The sequence below is a fragment of the Sorex araneus genome, chromosome X (genome assembly GCF_027595985.1).
Source record: "Sorex araneus isolate mSorAra2 chromosome X, mSorAra2.pri, whole genome shotgun sequence".
Lineage (NCBI taxonomy): Eukaryota > Metazoa > Chordata > Mammalia > Eulipotyphla > Soricidae > Sorex > Sorex araneus.
The window spans coordinates 162,459,657-162,482,066 of NC_073313.1; the positions used below are offsets into that span (position 1 = coordinate 162,459,657).

General features: G+C 53.8%; 1 protein-coding gene across 1 annotated transcript in view; it reads left to right on the plus strand.

Annotated features, from left to right (window-relative positions):
• Nucleotides 1-3,561: 3,561 nt before the first annotated feature.
• ADCY10 (adenylate cyclase 10) overlaps nucleotides 3,562-22,410 on the plus strand; it is a 42,896-nt gene continuing 24,047 nt past the window's right edge. The window contains exons 1-15 of the mRNA XM_055121978.1: nucleotides 3,562-3,709; nucleotides 3,832-3,936; nucleotides 5,356-5,394; nucleotides 5,785-5,928; nucleotides 6,207-6,412; nucleotides 8,543-8,639; nucleotides 10,253-10,341; nucleotides 12,155-12,346; nucleotides 12,441-12,559; nucleotides 14,053-14,129; nucleotides 15,281-15,470; nucleotides 16,307-16,362; nucleotides 18,746-18,899; nucleotides 19,782-19,974; nucleotides 21,619-21,705. Coding sequence (XP_054977953.1) covers nucleotides 3,562-3,709; nucleotides 3,832-3,936; nucleotides 5,356-5,394; nucleotides 5,785-5,928; nucleotides 6,207-6,412; nucleotides 8,543-8,639; nucleotides 10,253-10,341; nucleotides 12,155-12,346; nucleotides 12,441-12,559; nucleotides 14,053-14,129; nucleotides 15,281-15,470; nucleotides 16,307-16,362; nucleotides 18,746-18,899; nucleotides 19,782-19,974; nucleotides 21,619-21,705 — 1,896 coding nt within the window. The remainder of the gene's footprint in view (nucleotides 3,710-3,831; nucleotides 3,937-5,355; nucleotides 5,395-5,784; nucleotides 5,929-6,206; nucleotides 6,413-8,542; nucleotides 8,640-10,252; nucleotides 10,342-12,154; nucleotides 12,347-12,440; nucleotides 12,560-14,052; nucleotides 14,130-15,280; nucleotides 15,471-16,306; nucleotides 16,363-18,745; nucleotides 18,900-19,781; nucleotides 19,975-21,618; nucleotides 21,706-22,410) is intronic.

Genomic DNA, 22,410 nt, shown 5'->3' on the forward strand with positions numbered 1-22,410 from the left:
TGGGCATTCCCACCAACAATGATTGAGAGACCCTTTCTCCCTGCATCCACGCCAGCACTGGTTGTTGTTGTTCTTTTTTTTTTTTTCATTTTGGGTCACACAAGTGATACTCAGGGGTTACTCCTGGCTCTGCACTCAGGAATCATTTCTGGCGATGTTCGGGGAACCCTATGGGATGCCGGGGATCAAACCTGGGTTGGCCGCGTGCAAGGTAGACACCCTACCTGCTGTACTATCGCTCTGGCTCCTCTTGTTCTTTTTGACGTGTGCCAGTCTGTGTGGTGTGAGATATCTCGTTCTGATTTCCATCTCTCTGATGGTTAGAGATGTAGAGCATTTTTTCATATGCCTTTTGGCCATTTGTATTTCTGCTTTCAGGAAGCTTCTATTCATCTCTTCTACCTGTTTTTTGGATGGAATTGGATTTTATTTTTCTTGTCTAGTTCTCCCAGTGACTTATATAGTTTGGATATCAGCCCCTTATCAAGGTGGGATGTTGGGTAAATAATATCTCCCATTCCATGGGCTATCTTTGTGTCCTAGTCATCATTTCCTTTGAGGGGCAGAAGCTTCTTAGCTTATTGTAGTCCCATTTGTTTAACTGTGCTTCCACTTGCTTGGTCAGTGGAGTTTCAGCACTGCAGATGCCTTAAGCATCAACGTCCTGGATGTCCTACATACCCTTTCCTCTATGTATCTTACGCATTAGAGGCTGATATCAAGGCCTTTGATCCATTTTTATTGGACTTTTGTGCAAGACATTAGAAAGAAATCTGAGTTTATTTTTCTGCAGATAACTGACCAATTCTCCCAACACCTCTCATTGATGTTATTACATTTTTAATGCTACTTTAGAAATAAACCTTAGGGGCTGGAGTGATAGCACAGCGGGTAGGGAGTTTGCCTTGCACACAGCCGACCCGAGTTCGATTCCCAGCATCCCATATGGTCCCCCTAGCTCCGCCAGGGGTAATTCCTGAGTGCACAGCCCAGAATAACTCTAGTGCATTTCTGGGTGTGACCTAAAAAGGAAAAAAAGAAAAAAGAAACAAATCTTAGTTATATGTTTCTAGCTTTTGTTTGTTTGTTTTTTGTCTGGGCACATACCTGGCAGTGCTCAGAGATTTCTGTCCCTTTTTCTGGGGTGGGGGACTTTCAAGTTCTGGGGATTGAACCCCAGCATGGCTGCATGCAAGACATACACTGAAGGGCTGGAATAATAGCACAGCGGGGAGGGCGTTTGCCTTGCATGCAGCCGACCTGAGTTCAATTCCCAGCATCCCATAGGGTCCCTCCAGCACCACCAGGAGTAATTCCTGAGTGCAGAGCCAGGAGGAACCCCTGAGCATCGCCGGGTGTGACCAAAATGAAAAAGAAAAAAAAAAGACATACGCTGAGTCCATTGAGCAATCACTGGCCCATATCGTCATACTTTCAGAACTTTCCAGAGTTGCCCCTTACAAACAGATTGAACAGCCAACACTTTAGAGATCAGACACTTTAAATTTGCTGCACAGACTGCTTTTCCTGATTTAAGAAAATCTCAGGTCTAAGATTTTTAAGAGCTCCATTTTCCTTCTTCCTTTCTACTACTCCTTACCCTCTGTTCCCCGACACGAATCCAACCTGAGGTTAAAACCACCAGTTCAGGGGCTGGAGCGACAGCACAGCGGGGAGGGCGTTTGCCTTGCACGCGGCCGACCCGGGTTCGATTCCCAGCATCCCATATGGTCCCCTGAGCACCATCAGGAGTAACTCCTGAGTGCAAAGCCAGGAGGTAACCCCTGTGCATTGCCGGGTGTGATCCAAAAAGCAAAAAAAAAAAAAAAAAAAAACCCACCAGTTAACCAGGCCATCCTCTGCCCTTTCTTCTTCTTCTTCTTTTTTTTTTTTTTTCTTTTTGGGTCACACCTGGCGATGCACAGAAGTTACTCCTGGCTCTGCACTCAGGAATTACTCCTGGCAGTGCTCGGGGGACCCTATGGGATGCTGGGAATTGAACCCGGGTCGACCACATGCAAGGCAAACGCCCTCCCCGCTGTGCTATCACTCCAGCCCTCCTTTGCCCTTTCAAATGTCCTTATTTTCTGCTTCATCTCCTGTCGGAACTGGGATTGCCAGGAGAAGGTGGGGCGTCTCTCCGGGCTCGGGGGCTGAAAATGCCGGTGCCCGCCTTGAACCGGCCCCTGCAACTCAAACAAGCCCTTTGGCAACTGTTGTTTGCTCAGTGGAAAATGTCAACATCCCTGCTGTTCACAGTTCTAAGCTTCACACACACACACACACACACACACACACACACACACACACACACACATACACACACATACACACACACACAGTAGTCTTTTGAAATCTTTCCTATGATCAAACCTTAAATCAAGTTTTGCTCCTCACCTTTGCACATATATGTATATATACATGTATATATGTATATATACATATATATATACAAATTCAGTACAAACTCACGTCTCCAGTCGTTATTTGTTTTTTTTTCTTTTTGGGTCACACCCAGCAGTGCACAGGGGTTCCTCCTGGCTCATGCACTCAGGAATCACCCCAGGCGGTGCTGGGAGACCCTATGGAATGCTGGGAATTGAACCCGGGTCGCCTGCGTGCAAGGCAAATGCCCTCCCCGCTGTGCTATCGCTCCAGCCCCATTGTTTTGTTTTGTTTTGGAATGGGGCATTTTGGGTCACACCCGGCGATGCTCAGGAGTTACTCCTGGCTCTGTGCTCAGGGATCACTCCTGGTGGGGCTCGGGGGACCCTATGGGGTGCTGGGGATCGAGCCCTGGCCAGCTATGTGCAAGGCCAGCACCCTTCCTGCTGTCCTCTCTCTCTCTCTGGCTCCTGGTGTTTTAAATTATTATGTCTCTGAACATCGGGTGGTGACAAGGATCAAACCTGGGACCTCACAGGTGTCAGACAGGTACTTTACCATTGAAATGTCCTGGGGCCCTGGTGTGTGTGTGTGTGTGTGTGTGTGTGTGTGTGTGTGTAGTGTGTGTAATGTGTAGTGTGTGTGAGTTGTGTGTTTTCTTTAACTTTAAAGAAGGAAAGAGCAGGGAACTTGAGCGATAGCACAGCGGGGAGGGCGTTTGCCTTGCATGAGGCCAACCTGGGTTGGATCCCCGGCATCCCATAGGGTCCCCTGAGCACCGCCAGGAGTAATTCCTGAGTGCAGAGCCAGGAGGAACCCCTGAGCATCGCTGGGTGTGACCCAAAAAGGAAAAAAAATAAAGGAAAGAGCAAATATAAGAGACTGAGGGGGTTTGTGGGGTACAGAGGAGGCGGGTGGGAGTCACAGAGTCTGGTCTGAGGGTGTCACTGCCCACCTCCCTCCCCCCCAGGACTTGTGACTGTCCCAGTCTGTTTACAACCATACTCCTTCCTTGAGGAACTGTTAGAATCTGGGGGGGGGGGCCGTGAGGCTGGTTGGGGTGGGGGCGTCCCCTGCAGAGTCTCTGGCCTTGGGGGCTGAGTTGATGCCAAGCTGGACTCCCCCGTCCCCAGCTTGGCTTCCAGGGGGCTCTCAGAGTGACGGGGCCCCCCCGCCATGAACCCCCGGAACGAGGAGCTGGAGGAGCGAGCCATTGTCCGCATCGCCGCCCACCTGCCTGACCTCATCCTCTACGGGGCCTTCTCGCCGGAGAAGCCCTCGGTGGACTATTTCGACGGTGTCCTCATGTTCGTGGACATCTCTGGCAAGTGGGGGACGTGGGGGGGGGGTGGGGGCGGCTGGCGGCCGAGGGAGAGGGGGCAGCGGGCACACGCATATGCCGGGGGTGGGGCGGGCAGGTTCGAGATGCCCGCCCCGTCCCTGCAGGCTTCACGGCCATGACGGAGAGATTCAGCACGGCCATGTACATGGACCGAGGCGCGGAGCAGTTGGTGGAGATCCTGAACCACTACATCAGTGCCATGGTGGAGAGTTAGTGACCCCCGTGTCCCCCGCCACCCCCCCCCGCCACCCCCCCCCGCCACTGCCTATTTTGGGGGAGGGGGAGGAATCCAGTGCAGAGGACCAAGCACGCAGACCCAAGCACTGTGGTGTGGATTAAACCGGTTTAAGTTAAACCAGGAGTGGATTAAACCGGGTTTGAGCCTGAGCACCCTGGAGCTCGGTGGGCGTCTGTGGGTTGAGGGAGGGGAAGCCTTGCACGGGGGAATATAATAGGGGCCAGAAAGATAGTGCAGTGGGTAGTGCACTTGTCTTGCTCGCCTGGGTTTGATCACTGGCATCATATAAGGTGCCCCCAAGCCCTGCCAGAAGAGATCCTTGAGCATAGAGCCTGGAGTAAGCACTGTTGGGGAAGGAAGGAAGGAAGGAAGGAAGGAAGGAAGGAAGGAAGGAAGGAAGGAAGGAAGGAAGGAAGGAAGGAAGGAAGGAAGGAAGGAAGAGGAAGGGAGGAAGGGAGGAAGGAAGGAAGGAAGGAAGGAAGGAAGGAAGGAAGGAAGGAAGGAAGGAAGAAAAGAGAAAGAGAAAGAGAAAAAGAAGAGAAACAAAGCGAGATAGAGAGAAAAGAAAGAGAGAAGGAAAGAAAGGAAGAAAGAAAGAAAGAAAGAAAGAAAGAAAGAAAGAAAGAAAGAAAGAAAGAAAGAAAGAAAGAAGGAAGGAAGGAAAAAAGAAAGGAAGAAAGAAAAAGAAAGAAAGAAAGAAAGAGAAAAAAGAAAGAAGGAAAGAAAAAAGAAAGGAAGAAAGAAAGAAAGAAGGAAAGAAGAAAGAAAGAAAGAAAGAAAGAAAGAAAGAAAGAAAGAAAGAAAGAAAGAAAGAAAGAAAGAAAGAAAGAAAGAAAGAAAGAAAGAAAGAAAGAAAGAAAGAAAGAAAGAAAGAAAGAAAGAAAGAAAGAAAGAAAGAAAGAAAGAAAGAAAGAAAGAAGGAAGGAAGGAAGGAAGGAAAAAAGAAAGGAAGAAAGAAAAAGAAAGAAAGAAAGAAGGAAAGAAAAAAGAAAGGAAGAAAGAAAGAAAGAAAGGAAGAAAGAAAGAAAGAAGGAAAGAAAAAAGAAAGAAGGAAAGAAAGAAAGAAAGAAAGAAAGAAAGAAAGAAAGAAAGAAAGAAAGAAAGAAAGAAAGAAAGAAAGAAAGAAAGAAAGAAAGAAAGAAAGAAAGAAAGAAAGAAAGAAAGAAAGAAAGAAAGAAAGAAAGAAAGAAATCCAAGTTGAATTGAACAGAACTTCCTTTTTGGGGGGTCGGGCTTACTCCTGACTCCGGACTCCTCCTGGCAGTTCTCAGGGGACCCTATTTGGTGCTGGGGGGTGTTGAACCAGGCTTGGCCCCATGCAGGGCAAGAGTCTTACCCCCTGGGCTCTCTTGCCTGCTCCTGAATGGAACTTTTTTCCCTCCTCCCCTAGAAGTGTTGCTTTTCGGAGGTGACATCTTAAAATTTGCAGGTAGGGGGCTGGTTAAGGGGAGGGGGATCCGCAGTGGGGGGCGGGGCTGGGGAAGGTTGAGGAAGTTTCTATACGGATCCCAGGAGACACCAGCGCCCAGGGCAGATGAGGTGGGGGGGCCCCCGCATGCCCCCTGCTCACCCCACACTATGTGTGCATGTGTGTGTGCGTGTGTGTGTGCATTTGTGTGTGCATGTGCATTTGTGTGTGCATGTGTGTGTGTGCCTGTGTGTGCGTGTGCATTTGTGTGTGCATGTGTGCGTGTGTTTTTGTGTGTGTGCATGTGTGTGCGTGTGTTTGTGTGTGCGCATGTGTGTGCGCGTGTGCATGTGCATGTGTGTGCGTGTGCATTTGTGTGTGTACGCATGTGTGTGCGCGTTCGGCCGGCAGGGGACGCGCTCCTCGCCCTGTGGAAGGTGGAGCGGAGGCAGCTGAAGAATATCATCACCATCGTGGTCAAGTGCAGCCTGGAAATCCACGGGCTGTTTGATGACCAGGAGTGGGAAGAAGGTCTGGACATCCGGGTCAAGATCGGTGAGCACTTGGGGCTGAGCCATAGCCCAGCGGGGAGGGCGCCCTCCCTTTTGCATGAGCCCGTCCCGGCATCTATCCCCGCCCTCCTGAGCCCACCAGGTGTGGCCCTGAAATAGACGGAAATAAAAAATGGGGGGCACAGGGCTGAGCAGAGGTGGGGGGTCCCTATGCCCACCCACCCCCCAAAAGCTGCCCGAAGCAGCCTCATCAGCACCCCCAAGGCCAGCAGTGGGGAGAGCTGAGCCCCTGGCACCCACCCCACCCCCCCAACTCCGCAGGGCTGGCCGCAGGCCACATCACCCGGCTGGTGTTCGGGGACGACACCCGCAACTACTTCCTGGTGATCGGCCAGGCCGTGGACGACGTGCGCCTGGCCCAGAACATGGCCCAGATGAACGACGTCATCCTATCCCCCAACTGCTGGCAGCTCTGCGACCGGAACATGATCGAGATCGAGCGAATCCCGGACCAGAGGGCCGTGAAGGTCAGCTCGGGGGACCCCACGGGGTGCCGGGGCCCTGCTGGCCAGGGCGAACATCCTGCCTCTGCGATCTTCTACTTTTTTTTTTCTTTTTGGGTCCCACCCGGCAAGGCTCAGGGCTTTCTGCAGACTCTGTGCTCGGGGAGTACTCCCGGTTTGGCTCAGGGGACCCTATGGGGTGCTGGGGATCTCTGTCAAATATTTTTTTCTTTTTGGATCACATGCGGCGATGCTCAGGGCTGACTCAGGGCTCATGCACTCAGGAATTACTCCTGGCGGTGCTCAGGGGACCCTATGGGATGGTTGCCCAGGATTGAACCCGGGTTGGCTGCATGGCCAACACCACCCTCCCCGCTGTCCTATCGCTCCAGCCCTTGCAGCACTGCATTTAATTTTTTTAAGGGGTGGGGGCTTTTTTTAGGTCACACCCGGCGGTGCTCAGGGGTCACTCCTGGCTCTGCACTCAGGAATTACTCCTGGCGGTGCTCGGGGGACCCTATGGGATGCTGGGAGTCGAACCCGGGTCGGCCACGTGCAAGGCCAACGCCCTCCCCGCTGTGCTATCGCTCCATTAGCTCTGTAATCGTGCTCTGCGACACATCCTACACACCCCTCCACCCCACCAGGTGTGGCCCCCGCAACACCAACAATAACAACAAATCGGCCATTTTTTATATCTTTCTAGACATCTCTCCCCACAATATTAGGGTTTTCTGTGACTGGAGCACAGAGGCCAAAGCGGGAAGGTTTCCCTGGGATAATTAGTGGAGTAGGACTAGAGCGATAGCACAGTGGGTCGGCGTTGGCCTTGCACGTGGCCGACCCGGGTTCGATTCCTCCATCCCTCTCGGAGAGCCTGGCAAGCTACCGAGAGTATCCCACCCACACGCCAGAGCCTGGCAAGCTCCCTGTGGCGTATTCGATATGTTAGAAACAGTCACAACAAGTCTCACCATGGACACGTTACTGGTGCCCGCTCAAGCAAATTAATGAGCAATGGGATGACAGTGCTCCAGTGCTACAGTGAACCTCCTCCAAGTGTACCCCGCCCGCCCCCTTGCATTTTTTTTTTTGCTTTTTGGGTCACACCTGGCGATGCACAGGGGTTACTCCTGCTCTGCACTCAGGAATTACCCCTGGCGGTGCTCAGGGGACCACATGGCGTGCTGGGAATCAAACCTAGGTCGGCCACATGCAAGGCAAACGCCCTACCCGCTGTGCTATTGCTCCAGTCCAGCCCCCTTGCATTTTTATTGGCCTTATTTACCTCGTCCTCTGCAAACTAGAGCAATTCTCTTTTTGTCTGTTTTGGGGCCACACCCAGCAGTGCTCAGGGTGGACTCCTCCCTCTGTGCTCAGGAAAATCTTATGGGATCCTGGCAGTGCTCGGGGGATGTTATGGGATACCATGGACCGAACCCGGGTTGGCTGTGTTCAAGGCCAGCGCCCTCCCCGCCGGCTTGTCGCTCCCACCTGCAATTCCGTTCCCCACCCCCCCTTCCTGCCTTTGTTTGCCAAATTTGGCATTGACCCTGGGTCCTGCGGGATGGGGGTCTCCAGGCTGCATAAAGGGGGCCCGTCCGTGTTGGGGTCGGAGGCGCTCTCTTTCCGTCTTCCCCATCCTGAGCTTGTCACCTTGAGGGTTTGGCCTGCGGTAGGTGTTCCTTGTACCCTGGGGGGGGCATCAGCCTCCTTGTGTTTGGTCGGACCAGGTTGTGTTAGGGGGAGGGGAAAAAAAGACAGAACTTTCTCGAGGGGCTGGCACGATAGCACAGCGGGGAGGGCGTTTGCCTTGCACACGGCCGATCCGGGTTCGAGTCCCAGCATCCCCTAGGGTCCCCTGAGCACCGCCAGGAGTAATTCCTGAGTGCAGAGCCAGGAGTGACCCCTGTGCATCGCCGGGTGTGACCCAAAAAGAAAAAAAAAAAAAGAAACTATCGTGAGAACACAGCAGCGTATCTAGGTGGGCCCCTGGAACGTTCTCGGCGTCCGTGCGCTGGAGCTGGGGTCTTAAGGTGCACGGAGGGTCTCGATGCAGTGGCCTCAACTCCATTGCAGTGACAGCCCAGACCACCAGACAGTTCCAGAGTAACCAGAAACTTCCCTCCTTCTTCTGCTTCTTCTTCAATCCAGGTCAACTTTCTAAAACCGCCTCCTAGTTTTAACTTCGATGAATTTTTCACAAAATGTATGAATTTCATGGACTACTATCCTTCTGGCAACCAAAAAAGTAAGTGCCCAGGTACCCTCGGTGGCCAGAAGGCTTTGCTTCTCCCAGCCATGGGGCCCCGGGACATGTGGACACGGTGCCCATCCACAGGAGATCCTTCAGGGGGCTACTTCCTGTTCCCCAACTGTGGGCTACTTCCTGTTCCCCCCACCTGCGGGCTACTTCCTGTTCCCCTCAACTGTGGGTTACTTCCTATTCCCCCTAATTGTGGGCTACTTCCTGTTTCTCCCACCTGCGGGCTACTTCCTTTTCCCCCCACCTGCGGGCTACTTCCTGTTCCCCTCAACTGTGGGTTACTTCCTATTCCCCCCAATTGTGGGCTACTTCCTGTTCCCCCAACCACAGGCTACTTCCTGTTTCCCCCAACTGTGGGCTACTTCCTGTTCCCCCCAACTGCAGGCTACTTCCTGTTCTCCCCAACTGTGGGCTACTTCCTGTTCTCCCCAACTGAAGCTAGTTACTGTTCCCCCAAGTGTGGGCTACTTCCTATTCCCCCAAACTGCAGGTACTTCCTGTTTCCCCCAACTGTGGGCTACTTCCTGTTCCCCCAATTGCAATTCTCACCCCCTCCACTGTCTTCCCCATCGGCCCAGATCACGCCCTGTCAAAGACGGTCAACCCATTTCCCTGAATCCAACCTTTCCCTCCTCACCTCCATCACTAACCTTCCGGCCTCGCTTTTATGTATTTATTTTGTTTGGGGGCCACATCCGGCTGTGCTCAGGGCTTCCTCCTGGCTCTGTGCTCAGGGGTCACTGCTGGTTGGGTGTTGGGGATTGAACCCCAGTTGGCCGCATGGCAAGGCCAGCGCCTTAACCCTCACCCTCTCTCCCCAAACTGGCTGCTTGATGCTCAGCCCTCACAGGGTCCGTTCTGCTTCTTCGTCTGACTGTCTCACGTTTATTCCCTGCTGAAAAGTGACTGATTTCTCTCTAGACTCTCTTTTTCTTCTTTTGGTCTTCAGGCGCATCCTAATCGCCAATTATGGGGTTTGGCAAGGAAGTGCCAACCTCGAGAGTGATGAGGGTGGTAGGTCTAACAGCGCCCCACTATCCCATATGGTCCCCTGAGCACAGAGCCGGGAGTCAGCCCCAAGCACAGAGCTGGGAGTCGGCCCTGAGCACAGAGCCAGGAGTCGGCCCTGAGCACAGAGCCAGGAGTCGGCCCTGAGCACAGAGCTGGGAGTCGGCCCTGAGCACAGGGCCAGAAGTGAGCCCTGAGCACAGAGCCGGGAGTGTGCCCTGAGCACAAAGCTGGGGGTCAGCCCTGAGCACAGAGCCAGGAGTCAGCCCTGAGCACAGAGCCAGGAGTCAGCCCTGAGCATCGTAGAGTGTGGCCAAAAAAAACAAACTAATGTGTCATGTGGTGCTGAGCTCCAGGCGTTGAATTTTGGGGAGGCTGACTCCTCGCTCACACACACACACACACACACACACACACACACTTGCGCACATACTCACACACTCATACACACTCATACACTGGGTCCTGTCTGGCCATGAACTGCCCCGGAGCCCGGGCTGCAGAGTGACACCCACTTACCCGGGGAACAGGGCTGGGGGTGCCGTTCTCCCCAGCACCCCTGCCTGAGCCAGGCCCCGCTGTCCCCTTAGACCTGCTGAGGCTGGCATGCATGCTGGAGTCGGACCCCGAGCTGGAGCTGTCCCTGCAGAAGTACGTCATGGAGAGCATCCTCAAGCAGGTGGGGCCCGAGAAAACCCGCAGGGGCCAGAGAGATGGCCCAATGGTTAGGGAGTTGCCCGCCATGCAGGTGGCTGCCCCAGCTGGGTGACACCCTAAAGCCCCGCAAGCCCTGCCCGGGGGTTCCCTGCACTGTAGCACCCTTGACCACAGCCTTGACCCTGGACTGACCTCCAGCCGGGCTGGCGGAAAGCTGCTGAGGGACCCCCAAAAAGAAAAAGCAAAGGTGGAACTGGAAAAGGTGGGACACCAGGGACCCGCACACCTTCCCCCTGGGCTGACACACTTACCTCACACAACGCTCACACTCACACACACTCACACTCACATTCATGCACTCATACACACATACACATCTCATACACATATGCACTCACATATACCCCCCCACACACTCACACCTATACACATGTGCCCTCACACACATACCCTCACACACATTGTCATTCATATACACACTACAAGAGCTCATGCACATACATACATGCTCACACTCATACACACACATACACATTCATACACTCATACCCACAGACACTCATACACATACACTCAAACATGCTCACACACACTCACACCTATACACATGTACCCTCACACACATACCCTCACACACACTGTCACTCACAAGTGCTCATGCACATACATTCACATATGCTCACACTCATTCCTACACACGTATCCTCACACACATTCATACACTCACACACACTCTCATACACACATATACTCACACACACTCAAACCTATACACACATGCCCTCACACACAGTCACTCATACACGTACTCACATGTACTCACGAACATACACTCATACGCTCACACAAACACACACACTCATACACTCATATACACACATACACTCACACGCTCACATCCACAATCACACACTCATACACATATTCTCAAACATACACTCACACACTCACACTTGCTCACACACTCATACATTCATACACATTCACACATGCTCTCATACACTCCTACTCGTGCACACCCACTTATACACACTCATTCACACACTCACACACGTACACTCATGCACACATATTCTCGCACACTCATACCCACACATACTCTCACTCGCTCATAATACTCACTCATGCACACACACTCATACACACTCATACATACACTCACACACACTCATATACACACTCACACACTTATTTGGTTTTTTTTTTCTTTTGGGGTCACACCGGTGATGCTTAGGGCTGACTCCTGGCTCTGCACTCAGGAATCACTCCTGGCGGTGCTTGGGGGACCCTATGGGATGCTGGGAATCAAACCCGGGTCGGCCGCATGCAAGGCAAATGCCCTACCCGCTATATTATTGCTCCAGCCTCCACACTCACACACTTATAAACACACACACATACACAGAAATGCTTACACACACCAACATACACCCAGTCGTCCATACTGACACAGTCACACACAGATACGTCACTCACAGACATAGTCACTCACACTGACACGCAGTCACACACACAGACATACAGTCACTCTGACACTGACACACAGTCACACACAGATACACAGCCACTCTCTGACACAGTCACACACATAGACATAGTCACTCACACTGACAGTCCTACTGACACACCGTGACATAGACACACAGTCACACCAACACACAATCACACAAATGAACATATAGTCACACACACTAACACACAGTCACACGGACATACACACACACACGCTTACACCCACAGTCCCGCCCGCTCACACACACACACACACACACACTCTGGGGAGCAGGGTGGTGAGGAGGGGTGAGCGGGACCCCGCTGAAGCCCGGCCCCCCCAGATCGACGACAAGCAGCTGGGCGGGTACCTGTCGGAGCTGCGCCCCGTCACCATCGTGTTCGTGAACCTGATGTTCAAGGACCAGAACAAGGCGGAGGTGATCGGCTCGGCCATCCAGGACGCGTGCGTCCACATCAACGCCGTGCTGCGCACCTTCCGGGGGCAGATCAACAAGGTCTTCATGTTCGACAAGGTACACGCGCCCCCCGGGACCCCCCGGGGCCGCTGCGGGGGAGGGGGGGACAGAGGGTGGGACCCCCGGCTCCGGGCGCGGCCTCTCCCCGCAGGGCTGCTCCTTCCTGTGCGTCTTCGGCTTCCCGGGGGAGAAGGCCCCCGACGAGGTCACGCACGCCCTGGAGAGCGCCGTGGACATCTTCGACTTCTGCTCCCAAGTGCACAAGATCCAGTGAGTGCCGGGCCCCGCCCCCGACCCCAGTGGTGGGAGGGGCGTGGCGGGGGTGGGCTTCCTAAGACAGCCCCCTGAGCCCCCCACCCTGGGCTGGCGGGGCCTTGGCTGGTTTTTGTTTATTTATCTATTTATTTAGGTTTTTGTTTATTTATTTATTTGTTTTTGGGTTTTGTTTTTTGGGGTCTTTTTTTTTTTTTTGGTTTTTGGGTCACACCCGGCGATGCTCGGGTTACTCCTGGCTCTGCACTCAGGAATTACCCCTGGTGGTGCCCAGGGGACCATAAGGGATGCTGGGAATCGAACCCGGGTCGGCCGCGTGCAAGGCAAATGCCCTACCTGCTGTGCTATTGCTCCAGCCCTATTTATTTTTTGGGGGGTTTTGTTTCTTGGGGTCTTTTTTTTTTTTTTTTTGGTTTTTTGGTCACACCCGGCGATGCTCAGGGGTTACTCCTGGCTCTGCACTCAGGAATTAACCCCTGGCAGTGCTCAGGGGACCATATGGGATGCTGGGAATCGAACCCGGGTCGGCCGCGTGCAAGGCAAACGCCTTCCCGCTGTGCTATCCCTCCAGCCCCGCCTTTTTTTTTTTTTAATGAGCAGAAACCCCGATATGGAGCTGCTCTTTACTTATTATTATTTTTTTCTTTTTGGGTCCCACCCGGTGATGCTCAGGGGTTCCTCCTGGCTCTGCACTCAGGAATCACTCCTGGCGGTGCTCGGGGAGGACCCTATGGGGTGCCGGGGATCGAACCCGGGTCAGCTGTGTGCAAGGCCTTACCCGCTGGGCTATCACTCTGGCTGTGCTCTCGCTCCTGGCTCAAAACGGTTTTTAGTAACTGGGCGCATTCCTGCCATGCCCAAGGCCCCGAGTTCGATCCCCGGCACCACATAGTCCACTGAGCACTTACAGGAGAGCTCTGAAGGTGCCCACCCCCCCACCCCGCATTGCTGCCCCACCCCCACGGCTCAGCCGGCCCAGAGCATGGAACGGTTAGATCTGGTTAATCTAACCCCCAAATGACAGGGGGACCAGATTGAGTCAGAGATTTCTGGCCTGTGGGGCCGTCGCTGAGAGGGGAAGCCGGCTGTCCTCAGCACCCATCACCCCCTGCCTGGGTGCCCCGAGACCCCCACATCCAGGAGCCCCACCCTGGACACCCCATGGCCCTTTCTCACCCCCTGACCCCTGTACGGAAACCACGGACTCAGTGGGGTCACTCCCCTTCCGCTGTGTTCGCCTCCTCTCTGCCCGGACCAGCGACCAGCCGCAGATGGGGGTCCCGGGAGGGGCTTCCTCTCCCCCTTGACCCCCCCCAGCTCGAAGAGGGGCTCAGCCAGCAGGGAGCAGCTCCGCAGCGCCGGGAGAGGGTTAGAGAGTCCAGCTGCGTTTGCCAGGGGCCTCCCACCCTCTCAAGCCGGAGTGTGGCCCACAGTCGCCCCTGCCCTGAGACCCCCGACCAACGCTGCTCTGCCCTCTCGGCCCCTGCCAGTACGGTGTCCATCGGGGTGGCCAGCGGCATCGTCTTCTGTGGGATCATCGGGCACACGGTGCGACATGAGTACACAGGTACCCACGGGGCTTGGTCGGGGAGGGCAGGGCTGAGACAGGAGCACCCCCCCCCACACACACACACACCCACAGTCTGCTTAAGGCGGGCTTATCCAGCATTCATGAAAACTGGGGCATCAGGGGCGAGAGTCCAGCAGGGAGGGCGTTGGCCTTGCACATGGCCGACCCTGGTTCGATTCCCAACATCCCATAGGGTTCCCCAAGCACTGCCAGGAGTGATTCCTGAGTGCAGAGCCAGGAGGAATCCCTGAGCATCGCAGGGTGTGACCCAAAAAGCTAAAAAATAATAAGTAAAGAGCAGCTCCATATCGGGGTTTCTGCTCATTAAAAACAAACAAAAAAAATCCAAAAAGCAAAAACAAACAAGCAAACAAAATCAAGCGTGAAAATGCCTTGGCCGGAGCGATAGCACAGCAGGGAGGGTGTTTGCCTTGCACGCAACTGACCCGGGTTTGGTCATCCCATGGGGTCCCCCGAGCAGGCTAGGAGCGATTCCTGAGTGCAGAGCCGGGAGTAAACGCTGAGCATCACTGGGTGTGGCCCCAAGACCACAGATAAATAAATGAATAAGGAAATAAGGAAAATAAAACACCTACAGTGGCAGTCATGAGGGGCTGGAGCGAGAGCACAGCCGGGAGGGCGTTTGCCTTGCACGCAGCCGACCCGGGTTCGATCCCCAGCATCCCATAGGGTCCCCTGAGCACTGCCAGGAGTGATTCCTGAGTGCAGAGCCAGGAGTCAGCCCTGAGCATCGCCGGGTGTGACCAAAAAAATAAAAAATAAAAAAGAGAGCGAGATAGAATAGTGGAGAGGGCGCTGGCCTTGCATACGGCCAACCCGGTTCGATCCCCGGCATCCCATAGGGTTCCCGGGTCCCTGAGTGCAGAGCCAGGAGTCAGCCCTGAACATGGCCAGGTGTGGCCCCAAATCAATGAAATGAAAAAGAAAATGCCATTTGGGGGCCACATGTCTCCAAGGATACCCAGTTCAAAGATTTTTTTCTCTCTCTCCTCTCTGCTCTCTTCCTCCTCCTCCTCCCTCTCTCTCTCCCTGTCTTCTTCTCTCCCCTCTCTCTCTGCGCTGTTCTCTCTCTTCCTCCCCTTCCTCTCCCCCCCCTTCCTCTCCTCCTCCCCCCACTCCTCCCTCAGTCATCGGCCAGAAGGTCAACTTTGCCGCCCGGATGATGATGTACTACCCGGGGGTGGTGTCCTGTGACTCCGTCACCTACAGCGGCAGTAACCTCCCCGCCTACTTCTTCAAGGAGCTTCCCAAGAAGGTCATGAAGGGCGTGACCGACTCGGGCCCTGTCTACCAGTGTCTGGGCCTGAACGAGAAAGTGTGAGTGCCGGTGGGCACAAGCCAGCCATCTCGTGTACAGAAGTTGGCGTGTGTGTGGGCAGGGGGGTGGGTTTGGGGTGGGGGGGAAACCGTGCCACAGGGCATCCAGCCCCCTCTCCAGAGCTGAAGCCCTGAGCCCAACCCACCATTCCGAACCCTTCACGCTCCTCCTCCTACTGGGGCTATAGCATGATGTACGGCGGGGCCGGAGGTCCCCGTCTATCCCGGGGCTGAGGGTCTAAGGGGGTCAGTCTCCAAAGGTGGCATTGCAAGTAGGACTGAGGGTGTCCGTCTGGCCCGAAGGGGACTCCTTCATGTGAACCAGTTTTGTTTTGTTTTTCTTTCTTGGGTCACACCCAGCGATGCTCAGGGGTTCCTCCTGGCTCTGCACTCAAGAATTACCCCTGGCGGTGCTTGGGGGACCCTATGGGATGCCGGGATCGAACCCGGGTCGGCCGCGTGCAAGGCAAACACCCTCCCCACTGTGCTATCGCTCCAGCCCCCAAATGGGTTTTTTAAAATTAGTGAAAGGTATTGGACTTCCTCAAGATCTTGTGCCAACGGCCCTTCTTGGGGTTCAGAGAGATGGAACATTGGGGGGAGGGCTGGAGCGATAGCACAGCAGGGAGGGCATTGGCCTTGCACGCGGCTGACCCAGGTTCGATTCCCAGCATCCCATAGGGTCCCCCGAGCACTGCCAGGAGTGATTCCTGAGTGCAGAGCCAGGAGAAACCCCTGAGCATCGCCGGGTGTGACCCAAGAAAGCAAAAAAAAAGGGGGAAAGAGAGAGCCAGTTTTCAATGCTGGAGTCTAACCTCTGTCTTTTTTCCTTCTAGCATGTTCGGGATGGCTTACCTCATCTGCAACAGAAATAAGGGTTACCCTCTGCTGGGTAGGTAGCGGGCCTGGATTCTGAGACTTCCTTGATTGACACACGGGCTAGACTTCCTTTCTCGAGCCAGGAGTGTCAGCCGCGGAGTGAACCAAAGGACCAGGCAGGAACCGTGCAGGCCGAGAAGCAGAAAGAGTCTATGACAGCACAGTGGGGAGGGCGTTGGCCTTGCCTGCGGCCGACCTGGGTTCAATCCCTGGCATCCCATAGAGTTCCCCAGCACCGCCAGGAGTGATTCCTGAGTGCAGAGCCAGGAGTAACCCCTGAGAATCGCCGGGTGGGACCCAAGAAGCAAAACAAAACCCAAAACCAAAACCCAGGGACATCTGTACCCTCCCTTTCCTGGCCTTCCCCCCACCCACTGAGAATTAGTTTCCAGCCGGACTGAGCCTGGCTGGAAAAATCCGCATAGATGGAATCACACCTGGTACAACTACCCTATGTCTTACTTTAATCAACATCATGTTTTGAAAATCTGCCAAGTACTCATTTTCATTGCATATATAATTATATAAAAATACATGAAATAGATGTATTTCATTGAATAAACATATATTTTGGGAGGAGGGGCTCACACGGGGATACTCAGGGCTGACCCCTCGCTCTGTGCTCAAGAATCACTCCGGGTGGGGGCTGGAGTGATAGTACAGTGGGGAGGGCATTTGCCTTGTACGAGGCCAATCTGGGTTCGATTCCTAGCATCCCATAGGGTCCCCTGAGCACCGCCAGAAGTAATTCCTGAGTGCAAAGCCAGGAGTAACCCCTGAGCATCGCCGGGTGTGACCCAAAAAGCCAAAAAAAAAAAAAAACCCACAAGAATCACTCCGGGTGGTGCTTGCCGGACCCTATGGGATGCTGGGAATCGAACCCGGATCTGCCACATGCAAGGCTAACGCCCTCTCCACTGGGCTACATTTCTGGCCCCTCGTTACAATATTTTGCTTTAGAAATAAGACAGAAATTTTTTTGTTTGGCCAGTTTCGCTCCTTTATCCAAGTCAGATAGTTCTGGTTTAATTCTCGTTCATGTGATCTAAGCAGATCCCATTTTTTTGAATACTTTAATTAAGCAGCCATGAGAATGAACATTAGCAAAAAGGCTTTTTATGCACTGCTATAAAACCGTTATAAGGTTCCACTGGAAAGTTCTAGAGAATTAAAAAAAAAAAAGGGGTTTTCCTAAGGCCCCAGGAAATTAAAAAGAAAAATGCCCATACTCCTGAAAAGCCCCAATACTACTCTTGGGAGTAGGGATATGTCCTTATGGACTTTATTATTGTTATTATTCATCACTGTCACTGTCATCCTATTGCTCATCTATTTGCTTGAGTGGGCACCAGTAACGTCTCCATTGTGAGACTTGTTACTGTGTTTGGCATATTGAATACACCATGGGGAGCTTGCCAGGCCCTGCCGTGTGGATGGGATACTCTTGGTAGCTTGCCGGGCTCTCCGAGAGGGACGTAACCTGGGTCTGCCGCATTCAAGGCAAACGCCCTACCCGCTGATTGTTATTATCATTATTATCATTATCAGACTGCTAGCCTAGACACTACACCTGAAGGTTGAGAACCTGAATTTTCTTTTCTTTCTCTCATTGCCACAAATTGGTTGTCTGACTATGGGCAAGTAATTAAAAAAAAATTTTTTTTTTTTGACTAAACTAGTTATCCTCAAGATTTGTGCTGGTTCTGTCTCAGGGATCTCTGCTCTGCTAGTGGTTCTCTGCGGACCATATGTGGTGCAGGAGATTGAGCCCCCTTGCAAAGGAGCCCCTAAATAGGCTTTGTGTTGTCTCTCCGGTTTGGGGGAAGCGATGTGAACTTTGTGGGTCTAGGTTTCTGTATTAAATGTGAACTCTGGGGGCTGGAGCGATAGCACAGCGGGTAGGGCGTTTGCCTTGCACACGGCCGACCCGGGTTCTAATCCCAGCATCCCATATGGTCCCCTGAGCACCGCCAGGGGTAATTACTGAGTGAAGATCCAGGAGTAACCCCTGTGCATCGCCAGGTGTGACCCAAAAACAAAAAAAAAGATGTGGACTCTGTAATTAGTATCCTCTCTGGTCGATAGCATAGCGGGTAGGGCATTTGCCTTGCACGCGGCTGACCCATGTTCAATTCCTCTGCCCCTCTCGGAGAGCCCAGCAAGCTACCGAGAGTATCCGGCCCACACAGCAGAGCCTGGCAAGCTCCCCGTGGCGTATTCCAGATGCCAAACACAGTCACAACAAGTCTCACCATGGAGACGTGACTGGTGCCCACTCGAGCAGATGGATGAGCAACGGGACTTTAGTGCGACAGTGCTATTATGATTATTAAAATTTCCCGAGATGATTCGGTGCTGATTCTGTTTTGCTCCCTTCTCAAAAACAAAACCCACAGGCCGGAATAAGGAGATTGACTACTTCGTGTGCACTATGAAGGAGTTCCTGATGGCCAACTCGAGCCGAGTGCTGATGTTCGAAGGCATGTCAGGGTACGGGAAGAGCCAGTTGCTCGTGGAGATCGAGTACCTGGCCCAAGGTGAGAACCACAGGTGAGCGCCTTTCTTTCTATTTGGGCTTTTTGGGGGGTCACCCCTGGTGGTGCCCAGGGCTCACTCCCGGCTCTGTGCTCAGGGATCTCTCCTGGCAGTGCTCGGGGGGGACCCTAGAGGGATGCCCGGGATCTAAGGTTTGATCCCACACATCGCAGGGTGGTGGGTGCAGGAGTGGTGCTGGGGTGATGAAGGACCTCAGCTGGGAATCAGGACGCAGGACTCAGAAGCTTCCAGAACACCCGGTTCTCGGTGGCCTCAGGCTTGGCCAAACCTAGTTTCCATCCTGGGATCGAGTGTTAGTACAGTGGGGAGGGTGTTGACCTTGCTCGTGGCTGACCTAGGTTCGATTCCCAGCATCCCATAGGGTCCCCTGAGCACCGCCAGGAGTGATTCCTGAGTGCAGAGCCAGGAGGAACCCCTGAGCATCACTGGATGTGACCCAAAAAGCAAAAACAAGGGGCTGGAGTGATAGCACAGTGGGTAGGGTGTTTGCCTTGCATGTGGCTGACCCAGGTTCGATTCCCAGCATCCTGTATGGTCCCCTGAACACCGCCAGGAGTGAGTGCTGAGTGCAGAGCCAGGAGTCAGCCCTCAGCATTGCTGGGTGTGACCCAAAAAGCAAAGCCAAAACAAAACAAGTCTCAGGGCTGGAGCGATAGCACAACAGGTAGGGCGTTTGCCTTGCACGCGGCCGACCCATGTTCGATTCCCAGCATCCCATAGGGTCCCCCAAGCACCGCCAGGAGTCATTCCTGAGTGCAGAGCCAGGAGTCAGCCCTGAGAATCGCCAGGTGTGACCCAAAAAGAAAAAAAAAAAAACAAGTCTCAATCCTGAGCCCAAGCTGTTTCTTTCCGTCCCGCCCCCCGACCCCCAAACAGGACCGTGGCTATCGTCCTGACTAAGATCAGCTTCACGCAGAGCTTTTACACCATCCAGATTCTTCTGGCCAACGTGCTGGGCCTGGACACGTGCAAGCACTACAAGGAGCGGCAGACCAGCCTGGAGAGCGAGATCCGGACGCTGCTGAACCCCAAGTCCTACTGTCTGCTCAACGACATCTTCCACGTCCAGGTCGGCAGCCGGAGGGGCACCGGGGCGGCGGGGGGAAGTGGGGTCCCGGGACCAGGACCCTCCCTGGCAGCCGGACTCCAGGGGATCCAGCTGCTTCCAGCCACAGGGCTGCAGCCCGTGTGCTCACGTGGGGCGCCCCAGGTTTCCCGGGGGACCGAGCACCCTGACTTTGTTTCTTGTCTCATTGTTGTGAAGTGGGGGACTTAGAATGACATTGGGCGGCGGTCACCATGGGAGGTTTTATTTATTTATTTATTTATTTATTTATTTATTGCTTTTTGGGTCACACCTGGCGATGCTCAGGGCTGACTCCTGGCAGTGCCCATGGGGACCCTATGGGATGCTGGGAATCGAACCCGGATCGGCCGCCTACAAGGCAAACGCCCTACCTGCTGTGCTATTGCTCCAGTCCCCTGTTGTATTTATTTATTTATTTATTTATTTATTTATTTATTTATTTATTTTTGGGTCACACACAGCAATGCACATGGGTCACTCCTGGGCTCTGCACTCAGGAATTAACCCTAGCAGTGCTCAGGGGACCCTATGGGATGCTGGGACTCGAACCCAGGTCGGCCACGTGCAAGGCAAACGCCCTACCCGCTGTGCTATAGCTCTAGCCCCTTGTTTTTGGTTTTTGGGGTCACACCCGGCGATGCCCAGGGGTTATTCCTGGCTCTGCACTCAGAAATCACCCCTAGCGATGCTCGCCCCGAGCACCCTATATGGGATGTCGTGGCTCGCACCCAGGTCAGCTGCGTGCAAGGCAAACACCCTCCCCGCTGTGCTATCACTTGGACCTATCTTTTGAGGTTGGGGGTGTGGGGAGCGCTGCCCAGGGCTGACTCCTGGCTCTGTGCTCAGGGATCACTCCTGGCAGAGCTCGGGGGACCCTGTAAGATACCAAGGATCAAACCCAGGTCAAACATGTGCAAGGCAAACGCCATCCCGGCTGTCCTGTCTCTGGCCAACCCCCTGCAAAAAATGACTTTACAGTTTCTGCATGACTCGGTATGATCTGGCGGGCTGGAGAGGTCGCAGCCTGCAGGTCATGCTTTGCTTGGGTGAGGCCGGGTTTGCTGCCCCCCACTCTGCACGGTCACCTAGAGCCCCACCAATAGTCCCAGGGGCTGGAGCGATAGCACAGCGGGGAGGGCGTTTGCTTTGCAGTCGGCCAACCTGGGTTCGATTCCCAGCATCCCATAGGGTCCCCTGAGCACCACCAGGGGTAATTCCTGAGTGCAGAGTCAGGAGAAACCCCTGAGCATCGCTGGATGTGACAAAAAAAAATAGCCCCCAAATAAAAACAAATATGAAATAATACAGTGGGGAGGCCGTTTGCCTTGCACGCGGCCGACCCAGGTTCGATCCCCGGCATCCATCCCATAGGGTCTCCTGAGCACTGCCAGGAGTGATTCCTGAGTGCAGAACCAGGAGTCAGCCCTGTGCATCGCCGGGTGTGACCACAAACCAAAATTAGTGGTTATCTTTCTTTTTTTTGGGGGGGGGTCTGTTTCTACGCTAACAAATGGTTCTTTTCCCCTTTCAGCAGGGAAGTGGGTCCTGGGGGAGTTGGGGGAGGTGGGTGACCCCGAGTTTCCTCTGCTGGTCTCCGAAACCCAGGACCCCCCATTTTTCTGACAGTTCCCCATTTCCCGGGAGATTTCCAAGATGAGCCCCGAAAAGAAGCAGGCCCAGCTAGAGGCCCTATTCATAAAGATTCTGGAGCAGGTAAAAGCGAGCACGTGGGGGTCCCACCAGGGCCCAGGGCCAGCACCTCCACCCCCCAGCCTGGCGGTCCCACAGGGCCTGTGGGTCACACCCCACTGATGAGGAAAAGCTCGGGATAATTCTCGACCACAGTCCCAAAACACTGCAGCGAGACCCACCAGCTTTTTTGGAGGAACCCCTGGTGGTGCTCGGGGGTCTCTCTGGAGTGTCGGCAATTGAACCTGCATCAGCCGTGTGCAAGGCAAGCACACTGCCTGCCGTCCTACCACTCCGGCCCACAAAAGACTTTTCCAAAGCTCTAGGACAAGGCCAGAGCCATAGTCCAGTGGGGAGGGCATTTGCCTTGCACGCGGCCGACCTGGGTTCGATTCTCAGCATCCCACAGGGTCCCATGAGCACTGCCAGGAGTGATTCCTGCGTGCAGAGTGCAGAGCCAGGAGTCAGCCCTGAGCATATTCTGGTGTGACCCAAAACAAACCAAAAAAAAAAAAGAGAGATAAAAATTTAAAATTCGGGGGGGCTAGAGCGATAGCACAGCGGGGAGGGCGTTTGCCTTGCACGCGGCTGACCCAGGTTCGATTCCCAGCATCCCATAGAGTCCCCTGAGTATCTCCAGGAGTAATTCCTGAGTGCATGAGCCAGGAGTAACCCCTGTGCATCGCCAGGTGTGACCCAAAGAGCAAAAATAAGATAAAATAAAATAAA